Source organism: Pygocentrus nattereri, chromosome 24 (assembly GCF_015220715.1).
Source record: "Pygocentrus nattereri isolate fPygNat1 chromosome 24, fPygNat1.pri, whole genome shotgun sequence".
Taxonomy (NCBI): domain Eukaryota; kingdom Metazoa; phylum Chordata; class Actinopteri; order Characiformes; family Serrasalmidae; genus Pygocentrus; species Pygocentrus nattereri.
The window spans coordinates 1,117,130-1,142,927 of NC_051234.1; the positions used below are offsets into that span (position 1 = coordinate 1,117,130).

At 44.6% G+C, this 25,798-nt stretch overlaps 1 protein-coding gene across 1 annotated transcript in view; it reads right to left on the reverse strand.

Annotated features, from left to right (window-relative positions):
* The window catches only part of ube2e2 (ubiquitin-conjugating enzyme E2E 2), a 41,258-nt gene that overhangs the window by 5,194 nt on the left and 10,266 nt on the right, over window positions 1-25,798 (reverse strand). The window contains exon 4 of the mRNA XM_017682325.2: window positions 4,265-4,397. Within this exon, the coding sequence (XP_017537814.1) occupies window positions 4,265-4,397 (133 nt within the window). The remainder of the gene's footprint in view (window positions 1-4,264; window positions 4,398-25,798) is intronic.

The window sequence follows — 25,798 nt, forward strand, 5'->3', positions numbered from 1 at the left end:
GTTTCTCCATGCAACGTCCACTTTATCAGCTCCACTGACTGTATAGCTGCACTCTGTAGTTCTACAGTTACAGACTGTAGTCCATCTGTTTCTCTGATACTCTGTTACCCTGTTCTTCAGTGGGCAGGACCCCCATGGACCCTCACAGAGCAGGTTACACTGGTATGAGTGGATCAGACACAGCAGTGCTGCTGGAGTTTTAAACACTGCGTCCACTCACTGTCCACTCTATTAGACAGTCCTACCTCGTCGGTCCACCTTGTAGATGTAAAGTCAGAGGCGACAGCTCATCTGCTGCTGCACAGTTTGTGTTGGTCATCCTCTAGTCCTTCATCAGTGGTCACAGGACGCTGCCCACAGGACGCCGCCCACAAGACGCTGTTGGCTGGATATTTTTGGTTGGTGGACGATTCTCAGTCCAGCAGTGACCGTCCAGGTGTTTAAAAACTCCAGCAGCACTGCTGTGTCTGATCCACTCAGACTAGCACAACACACATCAACACACCACCACCACGTCAGTGTTACTGCAGTGCTGAGAATGACCCACCACCCAAATAATACCTGCTCTGTGAGGGTCCATGGGGGTCCTGACCACTGAAGAACAGGGTAACAGAGTATCAGAGAAACAGATGGACTACAGTCTGTAACTGTAGAACTACAGAGGGGAACTATACGGTCAGTGGAGCTGATAAAGTGGACAGTGAGCGCAGAAACAAGGAGCTGGTCAGTGTTACGCCTGACCGTGTATCTTATAAACAAAATCTACAATCAATTGTCTGTAACAGCATAATTCACAGCACTGACCCAAAACATCATGGAAAACTACAGGTTTTCATGCTCAGTGTCTGTTTTGCTGTTACTGGCACCACAATGTCGCTTTCTCTACGCTTAAACACCCACACACACGTACTACGGCATAAAACGTGCAATTTTCACCCAACACTTCGCCCAACACAGACCACATGTAGACCACGCATAGACCATATATATAGACCCCAGAGGAGTGTGAAGAGCAGCAGGGCTTCTGGGATTCTCTGAGTGTAACTGGTACTTTTTGCTCTTAAACCTGCGATTAGAGAAAGAACCGTAGAGGATGACGAAGGAAAGGGGTGAACAGAACGGCTGAGAAGACACAGCAAAGCTTCTCCGGCAGGTTTAGACATAGCGCTCCACTGCCGGAGAACCAGAGAATCATACGCAGTTCTGCATCGCCAGGACTCAGATCTTTAGACCTCAGCTGGGGCCGCCACTGTCCATTACACTACTCATTTCATCTATGATTAAATATTTGATTACACGCAAAAAAATGCTCCCAGACCCCCTGACCGTGATCGGTTCTAGACAACATGTAGTTAGTTCCGAGACCTTCCCGACTGGTTCTAGGCAACGTGTAGTTAGTTCTGAGACCTCCCCCTGACCGTGATCGGTTCTAGACAACGTGTAGTTAGTTCCAAGACCTTCCCCTGACCGTGATCGGTTCTAGACAACGTGTAGTTAGTTCTGAGACCTCCCCCTGACCGTGACTGGTTCTAGTCAATGTGTAGTTAGTTCTGAGACCTCCCCCTGACCGTGACTGGTTCTAGTCAACGTGCAGTTTGTTCTGAGACCTCCCCTGACCGTGACTGGTTCTAGTCAACGTGCAGTTTGTTCTGAGACCTCCCCCTGACCGTGACTGGTTCTAGTCAATGTGTAGTTAGTTCTGAGACCTCCCCCTGACCGTGACTGGTTCTAGTCAACGTGCAGTTTGTTCTGAGACCTCCCCTTGACCGTGACTGGTTCTAGTCAACGTGTAGTTAGTTCTGAGACCTCCCCTTGACCGTGACTGGTTCTAGTCAACGTGCAGTTTGTTCTGAGACCTCCCCTTGACCGTGACTGGTTCTAGTCAACGTGTAGTTTGTTCTGAGACCTCCCCTGACCGTGACTGGTTCTAGTCAACGTGCAGTTTGTTCTGAGACCTCCCCTTGACCGTGACTGGTTCTAGTCAACGTGCAGTTTGTTCTGAGACCTCCCCTTGACCGTGACTGGTTCTAGTCAACGTGCAGTTTGTTCTGAGACCTCCCCCTGACCGTGACTGGTTCTAGTCAACGTGCAGTTTGTTCTGAGACCTCCCCCTGACCGTGACTGGTTCTAGTCAACGTGCAGTTTGTTCTGAGACCTCCCCTTGACCGTGACTGGTTCTAGTCAACGTGCAGTTTGTTCTGAGACCTCCCCCTGACCGTGACTGGTTCTAGTCAACGTGTAGTTAGTTCTGAGACCTCCCCCTGACCGTGACTGGTTCTAGTCAACGTGCAGTTAGTTCTGAGACCTCCCCCTGACCGTGACTGGTTCTAGTCAACGTGCAGTTTGTTCTGAGACCTCCCCCTGACCGTGACTGGACTGTGTCTTTTAAGTATATTTAGATCAGTGTGTTTACTGGCAGGTTGGTTTTATTCAGCTCTTTTGTCGTCATCATGCAAGATCCCTGTTAATAATTGCCTAAAAAAGAAATGTAATCCTGTTTTAATCAAGCAATCAAGGTTAATCTAGTAATTGTGACTAACCTAAATGCAATATGACTGCCCTGATTTAACAAAGAAAGTAGTATTTAAAAAAAACCCACACACACACACACACACACACACACACACACACACACACACACACACGGGTTAATGACAGCATTCCTCAGATCTGCCTCTCTACGGTGTTGAAGCTAAACTGTGTTTATATTTACACAACAGCGCCTTACAGGACGAGCCGACCAGCAGTTTACGCTTGATCAGTAGAGCAGGACATGAGAACAGCTCGTCTTCTAACAGTCTCAGCTCCTACTTATTCTATTCTGTGTCCCTGAGGTGAGCATGTGCTTCTCTCAGGTGTACGTCAGGGTGGGTTTATAGCAAAAATATAATGTCACACGATATGAATCACTAAATTTCCATTTTCGGAGGACTGACCAGTCCCAAAGGCCAGCAAAACCGCTCCAACAAAAGGCTATAAAAGCTATGAATACAGTGATTTTGTCTGAAATCAGCATTTGAAAAAATAAGCTACTTAAGAAAAAACAGAAAGAAGAAGGTGAGAAGAAACAAATAAAATAAGACAGTCATAGAGGGATCGTCTACGTGTTGTACGCTGGCTGTCGGCTCTCTAATTGATCTAAATCTGTCTCCGATGCATGCAGTTGTTCTGCGTTCTAGAAGTACTGATCCATGATGTTCTCAGGAAATAACATTGTAATGGAAAATCTGTTCCTGAGAAAGCAATACACCCCCCCCCCCCCCCCGACACCCCAACCCCCCACTCCCCATGAAAGTGATATTCCACACAAAAAGGCTAATGCAGCTAAAAACTGGTGCAATCTATGGGGACCTCTTGGCATGGTCCCATTTCCATAATGTTACCTTATTAGCGGTGTTGGCATATTTGGACGATGTATTTGTTTAATGTGCTCAGTCACAGCCCGTTAGCACATGCAGACATTTAGAACACAATGTCCACAAGTCTCTAATGAAGAGCCTCAGAACGTAAAAGATCATTGAGGAAAGTTTAATTTGAGCAATAAAGCCTTTTATTGAGTTGTTGTCACAATTAAGACTCGACACTAAGTGTCCTATTCGGGACATGCGCAAGGGTTCGAGCGTGAAATACTGAAATCAATACTCGGGTGTTCATCACGTCTCATCATGAGAAGACAGACAAAATAAATAGACTAAGAATTCAGTGAAATTGTTCGCATTTGTGAGAAAATATGCACATTCATCTCTATGCAGGTCCAAAAACAATGAAAATATACTTATTTGACAACATGTTGGCATTTTGCTCACTAAGAACAAAAAACCAAAGGCCAGTTCTAATCAGGATCCACTGTGACGGCTGTAAGCCCTGTTGGCTCATTAGCTCATCTGAAGGGACAGGACCTGTTACTCCTCCAACACAAAAACCGACAGATTTTTCCCTCAGCTTTTTTAAAAATAATGTGTTTATGTTTTTTGGGGCGTGGTTTCCACGTGGTTCCCTATATACTTATTAATGATGTCTTATAGATAATGGAATTATTAATGAGTCAGAATGCACATTCCTATTTTTTACAGTTTTGCAAAGAAAAGTGAAGCAAAAAAGCCCTGAACAGTAAAAAAAAACCTAAGAGTCCTTGTGCAAGACACCCAACACTATATCTGCCTAATTAAACTGTAAGCTGCTCTGGATAAGAGCTTCTACAAAATGTTAAGGTAAAACGTGTAAAGTGAAGCATGAGAGTGACGGGGGTACCAGTTTCTCTCACCTTGGGTGGTTTGAATGGGTAGTCGGGTGTGAACGCAATGTCGAGGAAAAACACCCCTCCTTCATAGACAGAGCCAGGCGGTCCCAGAATGGTCGATCTCCACTCATAGATGTTGTCTCCTTTGGGACCAGCACTGTGGACAAAAACAAGCCACTTGTAAATTGCCGGTTCTCAGTGTTCATTCTGGTGCACTGTGGGAACATTCTGTGCCCGCTGGCAGCGAACTGGTTGACCACACTCAGGGCACGCATGTCCAGAGTGAGAAAAACAGCCAAGGTCTCTGTGCAGGCAACTCTGGAGAAAATCATTTGCAGACACAATCATTGATTACCCTTTAGGAGAGCGATCACCAGCCCTCCTCCTGGAGATCTACTTGCCTGCAGAGTTTACATCCAACCTGCATCAAAGATGCTGCTTCCCACCTACGTAACACTAACGCGCCATTGGTGACCTCGGCTGTGGTTGAACCTTACGCGATACTGTCGATTAGGACTCAATTTAAACCTTAATAATGTTACAACAGCTCAAAAATTCATAAACGGACTATTTATAATCACAGAAAAGCTTTTACATGTTGATTTTCTAAGTGAAAATAAATGAACGTCCTCTACAGAGAACAAACCTAAATACGGCACTTCTCTGCAAATGATGGTGAAAAGTAAGCATGAAAAACGTGAAGTAACTTCTGAGCAGCCCCCGATATGTTAAATTCAGCCAATAAACAGGAATCGTGCTTTAAAATGTGCAGAGCTGTGTTCTCTGCAGAGCTCTGTTCATGTAGAAAATCAATAAAGCATGGCATTTGACCAGCGGCCGCCAAACGTTGGCAAACTCGCTTGATAATGGAGCAATCTCTCACCAGGACATAGTTCAAGATGTTCAAATGTCCAACTTTAGGCTTGAGTTTAGGTTTAGATTGAGGGTTAATGTCAATGAATAACAGCCTTAGTTATTAGAATTATTTAGTACAATGGTCAACAAAGAAATGTGAACGTCATGAACAGAGCCAAGTTTTAATCACCACCAGGCCAAATTAAACAGCCTGATAAACGACGTTAATAACTCTTACACGCCACATGTTTTGTTTTCTTTCTGTTTTTGAGGTTTGCTAAAAAGCATTAACAGCATCCAACCCAAGGTCTCGGCCAGTGTTTGTCTTCGCCGCCTGTCGACTCCCAAATAGCCTGTTTTGAGCTGCATTCGAAGACACCGAATTACAAGTTTAGAGGTTTAAAGGTGTCAGTGCTGACTTTAATGCCTACATACATTATTTACAAGCTGAAAACAAGATCTAGAACCACCGCGTTTTGGGCAATTCGAAAACAATCAGGACGAGTAATATCAGATGCGGTTATCATCCGTTCATTTTTAGAAGCAGAGAAATGCAAATGAGGACTCAACGGATAAGACTGATCACAGCATCTGGAGCTGAGAACAAGCTAATTACAGGTTAATTATTAACTAAATCATTATTCAAAGCGATCTATTGATTGAGCCAGCTGAGAAGAATCAATCATCAGGGCTGCAGCTTCGCTTGTTGGTCAGAGGGGCTCAGCTTAGGCGACAGTATAAACAGAACCAAGCACAAATCACTGTTAGACTATTAAACGTTGTCTATCTGTAATGTTCTGTCCTCGTTTACTTTCATTGACCAAGGATCGTTATACGTTAACTCATCAACACTATTATCTCACACATTCAAACACCACGTCCCCTAACAGCCCAGAGTAGCCGGTGAGTGTGCACATAGGAAAATGGACGAACATGTGGAATTACTGTCTTGTGTTTCCTATCACTGGATAAAAGACGCTCCATGCTACCTTTATTTTCCGATAAACTGTGATCATTTACTCAAAAAAGATCAAATAAATTTCAAGTCTCATCAATCCAAGTGACGCCAATGCCAGTTTGGCGCCAATGCACGAGATCCTCTTAGATTCCAAGTGAAGTCCAGCATCTGGACGGGACCCAGAATGATGATGTAAAAGCCTGCTGTCCAATAAATGTTGACATTTACCCACTAAACCAGTATCTGAATTTGCCATTAACTGGCATTTAAGCCTGGCTTTGGCAGGGCTCCGTGGCCCGGGCTCCGTGGCCCGGGCTCCGTGGCCCGGGCTCCGCGGCCCGGGCTCCGGCAGGGCTTCGTGGCCCGAGATTCAGGAGGGTTCTGCGGCTTGAGCTATAACATTTTAGGGGGAGCCATGCTTCCCGCTTAGTCTTAAAGCAACCAGTACTGGTGGAATGTGTCATATTTTATATTTATATTATATTTCATATTTAACAAAAAAAAAATGTAGATTTGTTTTTTACTTCTGCCATCCTTTCTCTGAGATCTAGAGAGGGGTGCAAAAGTCTGAGCCTGCTAATCAAAATGCTTATATTTGTATTCCTTTCTAATTCAGTGCAAGTTTTTTCACTGCAAAATCTTTTAAATTGAATTTTAACATGAATTTCAGCTTTTTTAGTATTTATCTCCTTTCTGCTTCCACATGCACTGCCCAGCTGCCAAAGGACTCCACAGGATTGTGCCAAAAGCATCTGATAAGTAGATCAGCAAGACTGGACACAGGTTCGCATGGAATAGTGACCTGTCGGTAGAACGGCTTCAATATGGTCACAAATCTGCCCAGATTTGAAAGGTGACTAGAAATCATCCTGCAGAATCTTGGATCTTTCTTCTTTGTGACGTTTGAATATTTTTCAAAATTCTAAGCCTTTCCGTCATTTTTTTATTGGTTTTAGGAAAAATATCCCAGATTTCTAATGCGGTCTCAGACTTTTGGACCCCACTGTAAGTCAAAGTTGTGTCATAGATTTCCAGGTTTCTCCTAGAAGGAACTTACAATTAACAGTGCAAGTCAAGCAGAGAACAAACGCATGAAACAAATGTTATGAGACAACGGATGATAATCATCTTCATTCTTCCTGCACGTCTAAATTTGGGCTCGTTTCACTTACGCCTCCTCGGCGAATACGTAAAAAAACGCTCTCATATCTCAGAAAAGGACATTAACACTCGAAACGGCCGCCAACAGCAGGTCAAATCTATATCGCCGTGTAGCGCTGTTAAAAAAAAGATCTTCAGTGCTTTATTGGCTACTCTGAATCAAAGGGCTGCCACCTCTGCTGGATTTCCTTGCTGATAAGTGCCATATTTAAGATTTATAGCACTCCCTGCCCCCATCGCTCTGCTGCTGTCAGTGCGATCCTGTCTGGCTACGTGCCAAGAGCAGGCTGGGACAGCATCCAGCACCCGGGATAATAAACAATCCGCTGAATTTTATGTAATTACCCCACAAGCTCTTAGTCAAAGAGGAACACGCGCGCACAAAGTTCTACAATAAGGACATAATGAACAAAGGATACGAACACAAGCACAAAAACATACACGATATTTCCAGAAGTTCAGGAGTTCCAGTCTCTTCCATGGCCACAGGTGTATAAAGCCGAGCCCCTAGGCCTGCAGACTGCTTCTACAGACATTAGTGAAAGAATGGGTCGCTCTCAGGAGCTCAGTGAGTTCCAGCGTGGTACCGTGATCGGACGCCACCTGTGCAGCAAGTCCAGTCGTGAAATTTCCTCACTACTAAATATTCCACAGTCCACTGTCAGTGGGATTATAACAAAGTGGAAGCGATTGGGAACGACAGCAACTCAGCCACGAAGTGGTCAGCCACGTAAAATGACAGAGCGGTCAGCGGATGCTGAGGGGCTTAGTGCGCAGAGGTCACCGACTTTCTGCAGAGTCAATCACTACAGACCTCCAAACTTCATGTGGCCTTCAGATCAGCTCAAGAACAGCGTAGAGAGCTTCATGGAATGGGTTTCCATGGCCGAGCAGCTGCATCCAAGGGGTTGTTTTCAGGAGTTGGGCTCGGCCCCTTAGTTCCAGTGAAAGGAACTCTTAAAGCTTCAGCTCCAAGAGATTTTGGACAATTTCACGCTCCCAACTTTGTGGGAACAGTTTGGGGACGGCCCCTTCCTGCTCCAACATGACTGCACACCAGTGCACAAAGCAGGTCCATAAAGACGTGGATGAGCCAGTTTGGTGTGGAAGAACTTGACTGGCCTGCACAGAGTCCTGACCTCAACCCCATAGAACACCTTTGGGATGAATTAGAGTGGAGACTGTGAGCCAGGCCTTCTCGTCCAACATCAGCGTCTGACCTCACAAATGCGCTTCTGGAAGAACGGCCAGAAATTCCCATAAACACTCCTAACCCTTGTGGAAAGCCTTCCCAGAAGAGTGGAAGCTGTTATAGCTGCAAAGGGTGGACCGACATCATATTAAACCCTATGGATTAAGAACGGGACGTCACTCAAGTTCATATGTGTGAAGCCAGACGACCGAATACTTTTGGAAATATATTGTATCTGTACATCTACAGATACATTTCATTTAAACTGTGTGCAAAGAAACATCCTTTGCTGCATGTTTTCTGTCTCAACACTGCGATTTGAATTATGCGAACAGTTCAATGTGAGCGCAGGCACTAAAAGGGTCTAAGTATATACACAATGCTGTATTTGAGGAATAAACTGTGGGTTTCAAATATGTGGAAATGATGCTGATCCAGCACTACATGCTGGATCAGCCTAGATAAGCAATTCCGGTGCATGTGCATGAGAACATACCGACTGAAATGTGAATTCTGACCGAAAATGGCCTTCGCTGTGGGCCTGCTGGCACCAACTTTATTTTAAAGCACTTGGGAAATGAAAGCACAGACAGCACTGCACAAGGTTCCCCGCAAAAATGAAGGCTTTTACCAGCCTGTGCGCTCAGAATGACTGAAGAGAGAGCCTGAAAAAGAGGGTATTACAACAATATCAATATCAGGAAATACAGCAATGTTCCCTGCAGGTTTAGCCTGCGTTGCAAGAGACTTTTCTCTATTCATTCCAGGTCTGCTGCACCTACAGGTTCCACAAAACACACCCCTATACATTGAGACTGTAGAATCTATACATGGTCTTTTCAGTGTGTTCATCAGTTCTGCCGTCCTCTCATCCTTCGTCAGCGGTCAGTTTAGACAGGAATGCTGTGAGCAGGATATTTTTTGGTTGGTAGACTCATCTGGATCGAGTTTTCAACATGATCTTCGGGCATCATCTTACAATTTACTTAGGGGCGTCCAGATTTGGTTTTTTTTTTGCCCCAGATCTCATCAGAGCACTTAAAGTCTGACTGGCTTGATACTCGATATTAATTTCGACAGACCCTCGTTTAGAAATGTAGGTAAAGACGTTAAACAAGTTCAATTTAACCAAATTAAAACAAATCAAAACTAAAAGGTCTGAATGAACAAAGTCATAAAAAATAAATATAGAAATAAAAATAAAACATCAAAAAGAACATAAAATGAATAAAACGCCAGTAAAAGTGCTAAATAAGATAATAGTTAATAAGATAAACTAAAAACCTTAATAAATAACAAACATTCAATCAAACAGTCCTGAAAAAATGTATCGTGGGCGTTATGGTATTTGCGTTCACAGGTAAAATAGATGCATAATTTGCATAAGATACACCGCTCTTTGTTCATTTTAGTGACACTGTGAAGCGAAATGTTTGATTAGGCTGTATTTAATAATGATCAGCTCTGACTGACTTATCCGATAACTTGGCCAATTTGGGTTAATTTACTATGCAGCTAAATCACTTCACGCTTGCCATGTGCGTAGTTTGCACTACGAATCGGCAGCTGTAGTTTAGACTCCTTATGGGTGGTGAACATTCTTGGGCTTCTTATTATCCTAACATACTGGAACAACTCGCTTCTCTCACCTCTAAACAGGCTGAAGTTTCAGCCGTAAGCACAACATTTCCTTCATTTGAAACTGGTCGATTTGAGGATGAAAGTCAGTGACAGTCAGTTCACCCACTGGCACGTTTAGACGAAAGGCGGCAGTTCTAAACGCAGTGTAATCACTGGGACTGCAGAAATTATACGATTTAAACTTCCTCTTTAAAACAGCTACACACCGCAGATATTTAGGCCCAGTCCCATTTCTTGTTTTTACCCCTACCCCTTTGTTTGAGTGTCACCCTCACCCCGAAATCTTCCCTAACAACCCTCAATTCATTAACAGCTACCAGCGCCGCTCTGTAGGCGACCCTGCCCGTCTGCAGGGACAGCAGAGGAGGGGAAAGTTCAGCTCCTCACTGCTGGGCTTTAGTTACATTTAGGGATCATACGCCTTCAAAGAGGGGGGCAGTTATTTATTATCACCCCCCCTAATTCTTCAGTGATGTGAAGCTGAAGTCAGAGATTCTCCAGATTCTTGTTAGAATTTTCCCGTTCCACCTTAAATGGAGCAGCAGTTACATTCTGGCCCTTCAGGCGTCAGAACTGCTGGACTATTTAAGGTGGAACTGAAAGTTAGCTGGCTGGCTACCGTGGACGAAACCAGTCCTGCGTGTTCGTTGATGCAAAAAAAAGAGACGAGTAGATCAGACTGAAGTGAAACGAACGAAGTTTTATTACAGAATTCTGGCATCATGTGTCTCCCAGGTCAGCTCTGACCTCCCAACCTGCTCTGACTCCTTTTATGCCCTGAAGCTGAATGTGTGTGTGCGTATAGGCTGAACCTAAACGTGTACATGTTCCTGTTTAGTGGGTGAAATGGACATATGGTTTACCATGTATGGATGCGAAAACCTCACGTTTTAACAAAAACCTCACGATTTAACGGTTAAGCGCAGACCTACTTCAGTTTTTGGCCTCGGCCGGTTAATATTAAAAAAATATTAGTAGTTAAAAGTATGCTACTAAAAATATTAGTAGTTAAAAGTATGCTACTAAAAATATTAACACTTAAAAGTATGCTACTAAAAATATTAGTAGTTAAAAGTATGCTACTAAAAATATTAATACTTAAAAGTATACTACTAAAAATGTAAAAATCCACACTACCAAGACGTTAGTTTGCGATTAGCAATTTTTTATGTCATGAAGATGTTATGAAGAAAACGGCCATAACAGGCTGAAACGACACTAAAGATAATACACTGGTTATCGTCATTTTAACGGAGAAAATGCATCTGTGCGTTTCTTCGGTCGCTCACGCAGCCACTTTCCCGGATTTTCTTTCACTCCGTTTGTAGTGAGCCTCGGAAAAAAACTCAGTTTGCAGGGCCATGTAGCCACAACACTTCACCCTTCCCCTCTATCTCAACAAAAACCGGAACACCCTAACCTCGGACATGAACGCGCAAAACAGTGGTAGGGGCAAGGGGTGAAATGGGACCGGGCCTGTTATCTCCTAAAAACGCTGCTCGCTGCTGCTGCAGGTTGTGAGCAATTTCAGTTTATGGTGCCTCTTTCTGCAACTCAACACAGCACTAAAACAAAACAAAGGATCTTTACTGGACTGAGCTGAATTTAATGATACTCCATCCATTAAATGTGCTTCTGCATCCCTAAATTTAATACCTTTAAAAGTAGAAAAACCAATTAAAAAAAACATTCAGATATTGTGTGACCTCAAATTTCCCAGATCTGTTTAAGACTTTATAAAACTGTGCTTTTTAACTAAACAGACGTGCAAAGCAGAAAATACAAGCGGGCCCGTAATGGAGCCCTGCGGCACACCCTGAAGAATAATTTATTTTAGAAATGCAGAACCCTTGGAGGGACATGATTAAATCCTAGCCCGCATCTATGCTTGTAATTCCTGCTCGGATTCAACAACACACCTACAGAAACTCATCAGGAGTGTGTGACGAGTGGTCAGGATGCTCAACATTAGTTATGGTTTAGAGATCGCATTTGCATATTGCAGCCTTCTGCGATATCAGTACCACAAAGGCCAGTACTGCGATGACCATCAAGCTATATACGCAGCCTGACCTCCACGAAAAGCTACTCCTCAGTCTGAACTTTCCGAATAGTCTTACAAATCTACCCCGAACACTTTCTCTGTATCTAACTGATTAAATAAACATGCCCAGCATGTGAACTGGCCATGTGCATAATGATGGGTGAGGAACATCTGGTGGCTGGGTGCTGAGGAGAGTGCAATGGCAGCCTTGCTATGCAGCCTTGATCGTGGGGGCCAATTACACGCTGGAGGCAGCAGATGTAGTTAGTCATAAATCCAGGCGACGCGGCGCTCCTGCTCAGATAAAGAAGCTGTCTCTGCCGTGCTGTTTACGGAAATGAGGGCTGATGAGTGTGAGGGTTAGGCTGATCACTAGCAGTAATGATTACAGCCTGCAGGCAGATTGTTTTAGCAAAGCTGAAAGCTACAATCGTTCAGAACCAAACCAAAAAAAAACGTTAAAAGCTTCGTTTTATTACAACAGAGTGTTCCAAGTCGTAAACCCCAGTTACAAATATTTTTGGTTGAAGAACAAATGTGGTCCTGTGGGCTGTGGCTGGGTGCTGGAAGTCTTAGGGGGAGAGAAAAGTGTTTTTTCACTGAACTGGAAAGGAGGAAATCTCCTAAAAGCTCATCGACGGGCAGGGCTGGAAAGCAATCATGCTGTCTACAGGAAAGAGACACTCCGCCTGCAGAGGATCAGCTCCGGCCGACTCCTCTGCGTGCCTGCTTGTGAATCTGCACATCCAACAGGCTCTGACCTCTGGCTAAACGCTAAGTCAATAGTTTAAAGTACATGCCAGGACTCGTGGTTACCCAGCAACAACGCCGTACCTCATCCCCCACCACGCCTCACCGAGAGCAGATGGATTTGTGGTACCAGCAGCCGTGAAGGCTGAACCTCAACAGTTTTCTATTTGAAGAATCGGCTTAGAGAACAGAACTCAATAGCCTGAGGTTGTGAGTCAGGAGATGAATGTGCCTCCACAGTCCACTCTGACTGCTCTGACTCAAAAGCCAAATGAGACGCAACTTTAGACGGGTTTTTTTTTAGATTTCCTACAAAAGATCGTCAAGATACCTCAGCAACTGTTCCTCATGTATCAGCAAAAGTATTCGCTCATATGGCTTCACACGTGTATGAGCTTGAGTGACATCCCATAATTAATGGGAAACATCATATAGGGTTTAATATGATGTCAGCCCACCCAACTCTTCTGGGAAGGCTTTCCACAAGGGTTAGGAGTGTTTATGGGAATTTTTGACCGTTCTTCCAGAAGCGCATTAGTGAGGTCAGACACTGATGTTACACACACATACAGATCTCAATTAAAAGATAATCTGAACGGCCAAAAAAAATAATAATAATTGGTGTGAAAATCAGATTCAAGCCACTTTTACCTGCTGTGTAAACGACACCTAAGTGAAACTAGGGCTGCATGACGGACAAAATACTAGTATCATAATTATATCGCTACATATTTACATTTACTGCATTTGGCTGACGCTCTTATCCAGAGTGTCTTATCCATACACAGGTGGGGGAAGGTGGTGTTAGGAGTCTTGCCCAGGGACTCCTATTGGTATAGTGTAGGGTGGTTGCCCTGGTGGGGGATTGAACCCGAGTCTACAGCGTAGAAGGTTAACCACTATGCCAACCAACCGCACCTTGTGCAACACATTAAGCCCTTAAACTCTAAGGACTAGTTTCCTGAACTAACGTTGCTGTCGAGCACTAGAACTCAAGAGTGACCCAAATAGCCAGAATCATTTCTGTAAAAATACACCCACGAAACTTCTCTCAGCCCCCTCAACCCACATCCAGGTCTTCACTGAGGTTGTGCAAGACCTGCCAGAGTGGTTTCAGGCACAGAATGGCTTGTTCTCGGGAGGACAGCTGATCTAGAGTAACAGCCCTGATGTGTAAAGTAGCTGCCCTGTGGTCAGGGTTTGATTATAGTGCTCAGTAAACCATGTTGTGTGACCATAATGAAGAACTGAGCAGGTTGAGGGAAGTGCTGGGGGTGGACTTAGAGAAAAGATTTGGGTGACTATTGAGTTCTTGTGTGAGCAGTGTTAGGATGAACAAGTCCAGTCGTGAAATTTCCTCACTACTAAATATTCCACAGTCCACTGTCAGTGGGATTATAACAAAGTGGAAGCGATTGGGAACGACAGCAACTCAGCCACGAAGTGGTCGGCCACGTAAAATGACAGAGCGGTCAGCGGATGCTGAGGGGCATAGTGCGCAGAGGTCACCGACTTTCTGCAGAGTCCATCACTACAGACCTCCAAACTTCATGTGGCCTTCAGATCAGCTCAAGAACAGCGTAGAGAGCTTCATGGAATGGGTTTCCATGGCCGAGCAGCTGCATCCAAGCCTTACATCACCAAGCGCAATGCAAAGCGTGGAATGCAGTGGAGTAAAGCGCCGCCACTGGACTCTAGAGCAGTGGAGACGTGTTCTCTGGAGTGACCAATCACGCTTCTCCGTCTGGCAATCCGATGGACGAGTCTGGGTTTGGCGGTTGCTAGGAGACGGTACTTGTCTGACTACATTGTGCCGAGTGTAAAGTTTGGTGGAGGGGGGATCATGGTGTGGGGGTGTTCTTCAGGAGTTGGCCTCGGCCCCTCAGTTCCAGTGAAAGGAAATCTTAATGCTTCAAATTCCCATAAAACACTCCTAACCCTTGTGGAAAGCCTTCCCAGAAGAGGTGAAGCTGTTATAGCTGTAAAGGGTGGGCCGACATCATATTAAACCCTATGGATTAAGAATGGGATGTCACTCAAGTTCATATGTGTGTGAAGCCAATACTTCTGGCAATACAGTGTATAAAAAGATAATGAAAGGGAGCTGATAAAGAAGTATGACACCTTGGAAAGAAACACCTGGGGCTCCAAAGCCCTTCATGTTTTCCGTTTAAAGTAGAGGTATGCAGTCCTCTGCTGGAGCACCAATCCAACAGACACATCTCGTTCAGCTCCCTGAAACACTGAGGCATCTGACGATCACACACAGGTGTGTAAAATGAGGGTGAGAACTAAAAAGCTGTAATTCCAGGAGAAGATCTGCCAAACCCTGACGTAAAGGCTTGTAACACGGACTTGACAACACAGAGACTCCACATGTGTAAGATGAGTAAAGCATTGCCTGGTATTGCAGGTGAGAAACCAACACGGAAACAAGCAGCAGGCGCTGCCAACTTCTATTCTAGTATAACGAATGAATGGACAATGTGATCAAATTTAATTTTATACATTAAATGGCCCACAATATACAATTTTCTTGCAATATTTTTGCCCCACTTACAGGAAAACATCTCAATCTATTAATCTTTTAACATGACCACTTTCCATGCTGTCTGTAAGAGTCCACCAGTTAGAGACCGCCATTCACGTTTCAGGAGATATTTCTGAGATACTGCATAAAGACGGGGAAGGTCACGTTAATATAATTGAAAACAAGGAATTTTTTAAAAACTAGAGCTCGGAAAAAATGAAAAAGCATAGGAAAAAAACTGAACTGAAAATATGCACAGCAGTCCTCTGGCAATATTAAGACAAAAGATTAAAAAAAGAGGAAAATTTGCGAAAGTGTTCTCAGAACAGCGGACTGACCACTGCAGAGTCCAGACCTCAACATCAGAGAATCTGTTTGGGATTACTTGGCTGAACGTTGGAGGTGTGGGACACCCCTGCAGGTTTATTAGGAAAAACTGAAATTGTTTACAGCATCTAACAACTGAAAATCATTAATATATTGATGACTAATAATATATATTAATATATATTATTAATATAACATTAATATATTTTTATATATATTGATATATAAAATATTGATATTTAGTTTGAGTTGCTTCTCTCTATATAAGTTAACTAAAATTAATAAAGTGGCAGAGATGTATGGAACAAGTCTACTCATACTGCTGAAGGCTGAATGGACGACACCACAACCTTCACGAATTTAAAATTGACTTTTAACTTTTTAATTTTTAACAGTCTATGTTGAAAATGTAAACGTTTACATTCCTCTAAAGTGCTCCTGAGTCCAGTATCACTGAGATCGTCCTTACGCAGAGTTTCGCTTTGAATAATCCCAGAGGAGTTTAAATGAATTTAACACTAGACTTTAGTGACTCATAACCCAGGCTGTTGAATATTAATGAGGTAGTTCCCAAGAGTGGAGGTGCAGTGTGACAACTGCATTAGGGTTGCACTCTGCTGCAGAAATATTCGTGACCTACCAATTTCAAAGTCATCTGCCAAAATGGGCCATGTTAAATTAGCACCCACAGTGTTGAACTGGTCCTCAGCACTCACCACATAGCTGCGCTGATCTCAGATGTTCACCGTAGGTGCTAATTTTCACCTCACACCACAACGTATGTGAACGCTGAGCTTCATTCAGTAACCAGCAAATGATATCAACTTTCCCTTGGACATGGTGTTATAATGCACCATGAAGATGCCCGAGGAGCCATCTCCATTAATCCATCACTGTGTTCAAGCAAGTAGAATTAGTGAGGCTGTGAAAAGGCTTCGTCTCCGATTGGCTTCGTTAAGCTCTAAATGCCAGAGCATTTGGTTTATCAACTAACGTGGCAATATTACAGCGTTAGGGTTTGCTGGTTGGGGGTGCCCTGGCCTTTAGGGCCCGTTTCATGGATGTTTGGGTTGTAACTGTGTGGTCACTGTTAAGGATGCACAAAAACTTCAGTCACCAAGATTAAGATAAGATAAGATAAGATAAGATAAGATAAGGCTTTGTCATTCGCATCACATGTGGTACTTGAGGTGGAATGAAACATTGTCCTCACGGTCCAGTTAAACTCCCAAAGTAACATAAACCAATAAATAGAAGGTGCAAATAACAGCAGCAAGGTGTACATCTTAATACCGGTAACGTATACAGTGACATGTATAAAGTGACATGTGTAGGGGTGATATAGTGTAGGGGTGATATAGTGGGGCCACTGAAGAAGGGTTAAAAAAAATTAATTAATTAAAAAAAAAAACAAAAAAAACCCTTTTTGGCCACTCAATACAGAAAGCGGCTTAAAAAGCAACCGGAAAAAGCCCCAGTGAAATTACATTAAAAACGCCATGCACTGCATTGCATGACTAACAGCTTTGGTTTCCAGAAGAAATGCTCAATGGCACTGGACGCTGGCCTTGGCAGGTAAATGCTCAAAAAACAACCGGCACTGGATAACTGACAAATGTTTCAAACCAATATCTGATGACATTATGATCGATTTTGTAGGATTCATGTCTACCAAATGCTTCCTAAAATATTCCAAAACCTGGACTGCTTTAAAGTACCCCTAAAACGATAAATCAAAACACAAAAATCACATAAAAATCACAAGAAACTACTAAAAATGTCACAGGAGCCTTCCTAAACCACTGATGTTGGACGAGAAGGCCTGGTTCACAGTCTCCACTCTAATTCATCCCAAAGGTGTTCTATGGGGTTGAGGTCAGGACTCTGTGCAGGCCAGTCAAGTTCTTCCACACCAAACTGGCTCATCCACGTCTTTATGGACCTGCTTTGTGCACTGGTGCTCAGTCATGTTGGAGCAGGAAGGGGCCGTCCCCAAACTGTTCCCACAAAGTTGGGAGCAGGAAATTGTCCAAAATCTCTTGGTGCTGAAGCTTTAAGAGTTCCTTTCACTGGAACTAAGGGGCCGAGCCCAACTCCTGAAAAACAGCCCCACACCATGATCCCCCCTCCACCAAACTTTACACTCGGCACAATGCAGCCAGACAAGTACCGTCTCCTGGCAACCGCCAAACCCAGACTCTTCCATCGGATTTCCAGACGGAGAAGCGTGATTGGTCACTCCAGAGAACACGTCTCCACTGCTCTAGAGTCCAGTGGCGGCGCTTTACTCCACTGCATTCCACGCTTTGCACTGCGCTTGGTGATGTAAGGCTTGGATGCAGCTGCTCGGCCATGGAAACCCATTCCATGAAGCTCTCTACGCTGTTCTTGAGCTGATCTGAAGGCCACATGAAGTTTGGAGGTCTGTAGTGATTGACTCTGCAGAAAGTCGGTGACCTCTGCGCACTATGCCCCTCAGCATCCGCTGACCGCTCTATCATTTTACGTGGCCGACCACTTCGTGTCTGAGCTGCTGTCGTTCCCAATCGCTTCCACTTTGTTATAATCCCACTGACAGTGGACTGTGGAATATTTAGTAGTGAGGAAATTTCACGACTGGACTTGCTGCACAGGTGGCGTCCGATCACGGCACCACGCTGGAATTCACTGAGCTCCTGAGAGCGACCCATTCTTTCACTAATGTCTGTAGAAGCAGTCTGCAGGCCTAGGGGCTCGGCTTTATACACCTGTGGCCTTGGAAGTGATTGGAACACCTGAAATAAGTGATTTGAATGGGGGAGTGAGAACTTTTGGAAATATAGTGCATCATTTATTTATTTATTATTAGTTTTACCCACTCAGATTTGAGTCTTTATCATCAAAACTTGATGAAGCACCAGCGAGCCCAAATTAAACGGTGCTGTGAATCTGTAGCAGACTTCCTGCTCCTCCAACAGCTCTACGGCATATTTGTCACTTTATTACACAGAAATATACATTTGACAGATAATTTCAACTACAAATACTTATTTTAGCTAACAGCTTACTGCACATTCCTCACTGTGTCCTTACACTCACTTCTGTCTTCAATGGAAAAATGAGAACAGTCTATATAACCATAATGATTTAATCATTTAAAAGCACATTTGAGTGTAAAGGTGTCCTTTTCCAGTTCTCTCACATTTCATGGTTTGCAAAAAAGCCAGCAAAAAAAAGAGTCCAGAGTTTGTAATTTCAATTTAGTGGACTAAACCGACTCTAAGGCTCCTATTAAGTCTAGGGTTAGACTCGGGTCTGGATTCCAGATCTGGGAAACTTCATTGCTGCAACTGTATCTCAGCCTTATTCATCAGGCACCTCAAGAGTACTGATGCTGACTAAGTGTATCACTCAGCTCTGCTCTTCCAACACAATAACAGACAAAAACAGAAAGTTCCACAGAGCTAAACAAAACATTCCCTTTGCTTTCCGAACATGTCTGGGCTGAGCCCCTAATTACAGCACAAAGAAAGAAAGAAAGGGGGGAAAAAAAGCCAAACACAATGAAACTGTGTGATTATTCATGCACGGGCCGAGGGCAAGGTCAGGCAAACCGTCAACGTGCAAAACTAATTAGCTGGAGATGCGTTTTGCTGGGAGGCCTGGGCAGAACGGAGCCGGAGCTGCAAACCGTGCTGTAATTGATGAAATCAAAGTGTTTAAGGTCCTTCGCCGGACTCATGCATTCAATCACAGACACATTTAGCCAGAGATGAACCCTATTAAGCCACTCACAGGAGCCGACATGTCCCATTTACCGTCTGCGGGATTGGCTGGAGCTGCATTGCAGCAGTCATCGCACCTTGTTCGCAGGCACGTCTAGCAGAAAACAATTACCTTGGAAAGGGAAACGGTGTTAATCCTTATCACAATAGAAGTTTAGCTGCTGAGAGCGTTTGATCACGCGTTATCTTGGAGACACAAAGCGCGTTACTTCACCCTTGCAGTCGGCCGCTCTCCGGCTTTTCCCCCCTCCGCTTTTCCTAATGGCGTATTCATTCAGTTAAGATCTTCCATTATAGAGGGCTGTGGTGATTATCAGTACAGGAACTTAATGAAGCAATCTTCTCTTCCTCTGACCGTGAAATACCCAGCTACCAATTACAGTCTCAGCGCAAAGGGGATTCAGAGCCTGCCCTGGATTTCCTCGTATGATATGGTTCATTTTAATGCCATCATTTTATAGCTCATCTCCAGCACAAATGCCACAGTTATATGTAAGCAATTAGCAGTGAAACAAGCGCTTAAAGAGGGAAATATTTGCTCTATCCAGGGCCGAGAGACTATCCTATTACTGCCAGTCTCTCAAGGACGCCAGCGATAAAATAGAATTTTCCATGTCAGTTCAAAACAAATTTATTCTGCCCTGGCTGCCGCCGTGGAGGGCGTAATTCTATTTTGCAAAGTACCGTGATAAAACCTTTTGGGTGTTTCGATTATTCTTCTAATCTGTTTTCCATGCGCGTGTATTAGAAATGCCGGCGGGGCCTTCAACTTCGAGGAGCGGGGAGTTTGGGAGAAGAGTGCCTTTCCTCACTCCGGTTCAGTCAAACCTGCGCACAGCGATCCGAAACGCAAGCCGAAGCACCTGCCTCGGGCCGTTTATGTATAATGCATCACAGATCGTTATTTTAATAAACACGCTTTGCATGCGGCCCATGAGTGATACAACTCCTCAAACAATAAATAACGAACACAGGCATGAAAAAGCCCCACGAAAAACAAACCGTCTCTCGCTCATCTGCAACCGAATTGTCTTCACAGTCCTTCATGCTCAGTAATGCATTTCCCAGTCTTGTCTCCTACAGCAAAACTGGCATTTGTATCATGACAACTGTTTTAAACTGGCAGCCTACGATTCATCAGCGAAGCAAGATGGGAATCAAAAATCGTTAAGTCAAGAAAAAGCCTCCAAAGCTATGATCGCATTCCCTGCTGAAACGGTAATGTTTGTGGGCTCTAGGGGTCTGTAGCACAAAGCTCAACTTAAGTTCAACTTAAGGTTCTAGACACAATTGCACTGTTTTCCCGTATTTAGATACTCAGGCTGTGATTAGTCCTCCTGTGCATGCACATGAAAGCAACTGCTCACCCTAATAAGAAGAGACTTTTTCACATGATTGACAGCACAAATGTCACAATGAAGAAAAAAAAAATCCAATCTGAGATGCGAGTCCGAGTCAAGCCTCGAGTCTCCAGGACGCAAGTCCGAGTCGAGTCTTGAGTCTTTGGGGTGTGAGTCCAAGTCAAGTCCCTAGTCTCCGGGATGTGAGTCCAAGTTGAATCTCTGGGGTGTGAATCGGAGTCGAGTGAAGTCTCCGGGTCTGAGTCAAGTCCCTAGTCTCCGGGATGTGAGTCCAAGTTGAATCTCTGGGGTGTGAATCGGAGGCGAGTCAAGTCTCCGGGACGCGGGTCTGAGTCAAGTCCCTAGTCTCCGGGATGTGAGTCCAAGTTGAATCTCTGGGGTGTGAATCGGAGGCGAGTCAAGTCTCCGGGACGCGGGTCTGAGTCAAGTCCCTAGACTCCGGGATGTGAGTCCAAGTTGAATCTCTGGGGTGTGAATCGGAGTCGAGTGAAGTCTCCGGGTCTGAGTCAAGTCCCTAGTCTCCGGGATGCGAGTCCAAGTTGAATCTCTGGGGTGTGAATCGGAGGCGAGTCAAGTCTCCGGGACGCGGGTCTGAGTCAAGTCCCTAGACTCCGGGATGTGAGTCCAAGTTGAATCTCTGGGGCGTAAATCGGAGGCGAGTGAAGTCTCCGGGACGCGGGTCTGAGTCAAGCCTCCAGGAAGTAAATGAGTCGAGTCTAGAGTCAGAGTCAAGTGTCCAGGATGTGACTCTGAGTTGAGCCTGGAGGGTGTAAGTTTGCGTTGAGCTCTACTTTGTGAGTCCAAAACAATTCTCAAGTCTTTAGTGGAGAATCTGGCAGAACTTTTGCGAGTCCTGAAGTAAATTAAGTGCGAAATCGAGTCAAGTCGTGAGGCAGTTAAGCGTGAGTCAAAAGTCAGGTCAACATGTGTCTCAGGCCCAAGAAACTGACTCGAATCTCCATCTCTGCGCCCAGCACGTGTGCCTCTTTAGCTGACTGAAAGCTCGGTTACTGAAGTATCATTTAAACGGCGTGTGGGAAATCGTGGCAAAGACTACTTAAATACGGTCGGACTGAATTAAGCTTAACAGTTTAGTTCGGTCTACGTTTGTCTGGCTAAGCAAGTCCTGTTTCATGAGGAAGAACCTGAGCCACAGCTTGTGCAACCGACACCGCCTCAGTGAAAACGCACGAAGACCAGCAGACCAAGTTTACACAGACTCGAGTGCTAATTTGTTTCCATCAGACACTTTAATCCCACTTACTGCACACAGGCACCTCGCCAGTGTAAGAGCAGCGCCATACGGCCAGGCTACTAAACAAACAGCATGAATCATAAAGTCGTGATGGATGTTAAACAGGTATGACTCCATCGTCAGAGCCATCCGCTCTAACCTGACGCATCCTACTGCACACATTGTACCAGTAGGCAGGTGATTCAGGTGCACCAGCTACAATGTCATGTATTGATCGGGGATATAAATGTGTAGCCTTGCTGGTCGCCAGGTTTACAGCTCCATTATCCACACTGAATATGAAATATGAATATGAACTGAATATGAATTAGCCGAGCTGGAAAGAGCCACTGGACTTGCCGCTCACCTTTCAGAACAGCAGAGCTGGTTAAGCCAGAGATCTTCCCTTAATCGAAAACACCAAACATCATCTCACCACTCCGTGAAACAGGGACGTAAATGATCAACTGATTAACCATTAACAGAGAAATAAACAGCGGCCTGACCAAGGTCATCCGTTTAAAATAAATAAATAAATAAATAAATAATAACAAATCAACAGTTCCTATTAGCCGTCAGCTGTAGATGCAGGTGCCTCCAAGATGAAGACTCTGCACTGGAAAAAACGGTAAGATCTTGTCAATATACCCAACATTTCTCTATTTTGAGATGCTTGTGCACTTAAAAGATTATCTAGTTTATTTTTCTAGGTTTTTTTTCTTTGGATCATCTTATTAAGTTAAATTCTCTCGATATACTGGCAACTAATTCTGCCGGGCGGCACGGTGGCGCTGCCGCCTCACTGCAAGAACGGCCTGGGTTTGATTCCCAGCTGGGACGACCAGGGTGCTGTCTGTGTGGGATTCCTCCAGGTTTTCCGGTTTTCCCCCACAGTCAAAAGACATGCAGTCAGGTTAACTGGACATGCTAAACTGCCCCTGGGTGTGAGTGAATGTGTCCGTCCGCCTGTCTGCCCTGCGATGGACTGGCGACCTGTCCAGGGTGTATCCTGCCTTCTGCCTATGACAGCTGGGATAGGCTCCAGCACCCCCCCTGACCCAGAAGGATAAGCAGTTTAGATGGTGTGTGTGTGTGTGTGTGTGTGTGTTGAGTTAATTTTACTTCATAAAATGACTTAAAACAAGTCAAATGTTTTAAGTTAATCTTAAAATTATCTTACAATCTCAAATCTCATATTTCTTGACTATATTTAGGGTCAGTTTTACTCGACAAGACACCAGTTTTCGCAGATGAGCAGGCTTATTTCTCAATTCGGGAACATTTTTGGATCGTACGTATGAGGGTGCAATAAGCAACTGGTTCCTCTAGACAGGCCTACTAAAAAAATAAAGCATGCAGCTAAAAATATTCGTGTTCAGAGCCCTTCTCGAGAGCACGACAGCACAGTTACAATGCACCATATCAAAAGCTACCATCTGCGAGTGATAAGACTGTTCTATAAGACTATTTCGCCTGTTCTCGGAGAGAAAGTGTGACGGCAGTGTGAGGAAATCACACAGGGGTGTATTACATCGTAGAGAAGGACGTGGTGGATGGCGACAGCTTTTACGAGCCACCCTGAGCCAAAGAACTCGTCTAAAAATTTCTGAAAAGCCCACCTAAAGCTCTGCTCAGCAATGCAAACGTCAATCCTACTACTATGAACAATGCACTGTTTGTTAAAGTTCTCAATACTGACCTCTGCGATGTGCATACCAGTCGGCCTATATGTTCAAAGGTCTGCACGCACCAATCCATCCAACGTTTCTTCTGAAATCAAGGATATTAATAATCAGCATCAGCTGCGGTAACAGCCTCTACTGTTCTGGGAAAGCATTCAGCCACCAGAGCATCAGTCAGGTCAGGTACTGATGTTGGATGATCAATTCTGGACCACTTCAACTCATCCCAAACGTACTGGATGGAGCTCCTTCACTCCAGAGAATGCCCAATGCTGGGGGGCTTTATGCCAGTCTAGCTGACACTTGGCATTGGGCATGGTGATTCATGTGCAGCTGCTCCAGGCCATCCCATCTGCAATACTCTTCCTTGTAGATCACTGAAAACTTGCATGAACAAAGGATGGAAGGGGCTACTTCCGAGAGTCTGGCTCTAATGCCAGCCACACCACATGCTCCCCTTTAACACGTCATTCCCCGTATAGTTACAATGCACTGTTCCTACCAGTAAAGCTGGTGCTCTGAGAGTTCCTCCTTGCTCTGTTTAGAAAAAACATCAGAAACTACCGGCGCTGATAAATAAACTATCAGTTATGACTGAGCCTAACGTTCCTTGCCATGCTCTACTTGGCTCTAACTGGCTGTCTCCTCTTTTAACCCAAATACTTCTCGGTTTACATAGATCTCCAACACTCAGCCGCCACTTCTCTACATTAAAATCTGGCATTTGTGCAGCGTGAGGAGACGAAACAGACATTAAAAAAAAGGCTCTTCATATCTGCCCTCCTCTCGCTTTCATTTGAATTGCGTTGGCTGACAGATGCCCCTGCAGTGCTCTATCTTGGAAAGAGGCCTCAGAAACACTGATCACGATGATTCCCCCCGAGACCCCGCATGATGCTCCCTCTTATGAATATGGATGTGCACCCTGCTGCAGCTAATGGTCAGGATTTGAAAAATGGCTCAGATTTGGGGCCTCGGGCTAATACCCCTGGGATTCCAGTGCTAATCAACAGCCGTGACTTTTCCAGGGAGAGAGAGGTGCCACTGCTATCGGCTGTAGATGCAGGCACCTCCAAGATGAAGACATTAGCAGCAGGGATGCTACAATGCGGGGGAAAGGGGGTGGAGGAGCAGCACCAATGGTCATTTGATGGCAGTACAAAGCTGACAGAGACCATTTCTTTTAGCCTCTTGTGTTCATCCAGGGCAGCGCAATATGGGCAAAATACCAGTATTACAATTGCGCTGCTACACACCTCGATGATGATACTATGACATGGTTAGTCTGTGTTACTCAGACCAAAATTATTGAATTGCATGAATACCTGAAACCACAGAAACACTCATCTGGAACAGCGACTGGGAAAAGGGCTCGTTTTCATACAGCGGCTTTACGTGATTAGTACCGCAAAGGCCAATTCCCCAATAACGACCAACAAAGATGTATTGTGCACCTATTAATGCACAAGGTCTGCATTCAGACGTCCAGTCATTCGTCTCGTTTGAAAGAGTCAGTGTCATTTGCTCGTCTTAAACGGTGGTCGGTTTCAAAACAGCTTCATGTCAACGATGCAATGGCACGTAAAAAGCTACAGTATTTATTCCTAACCAGCCGCACTCAGTCTGAAACGGCGCCTCTTATTCTCTTTGTCGCCGAAATCCCATTAACAATGGTCCAGCACACAGACACAATGACCGCCTGCACACAAATATCGAAACGGCATCTACGCATTTCTCCCACAGCGGGGAATAAAAGCTGCGTCGATTTGGAAACACTCTAATTAACCTAACGAGGCAGCCAACGTTTCTGGAGAAAATAAACACCATTTCCAAATTTGTCGGCCTCCACGCAACTCTAGCCGAACCGCGAGGAACCCAAGCTGATGGATCAATTTTAAGCTCGGCGTCTTTGATCAACCTTCGGGGGAAAGTAATGCACAAACGGCCTGATGATGCTCCCGTACAAATCACGGCGCACATGAAGAAAATTTACATGCGTTTATCATGAATTCTCTCACTGGCTTAGGTTTTAGCGAAGGCAGTGAACAGGCCTGCAAAC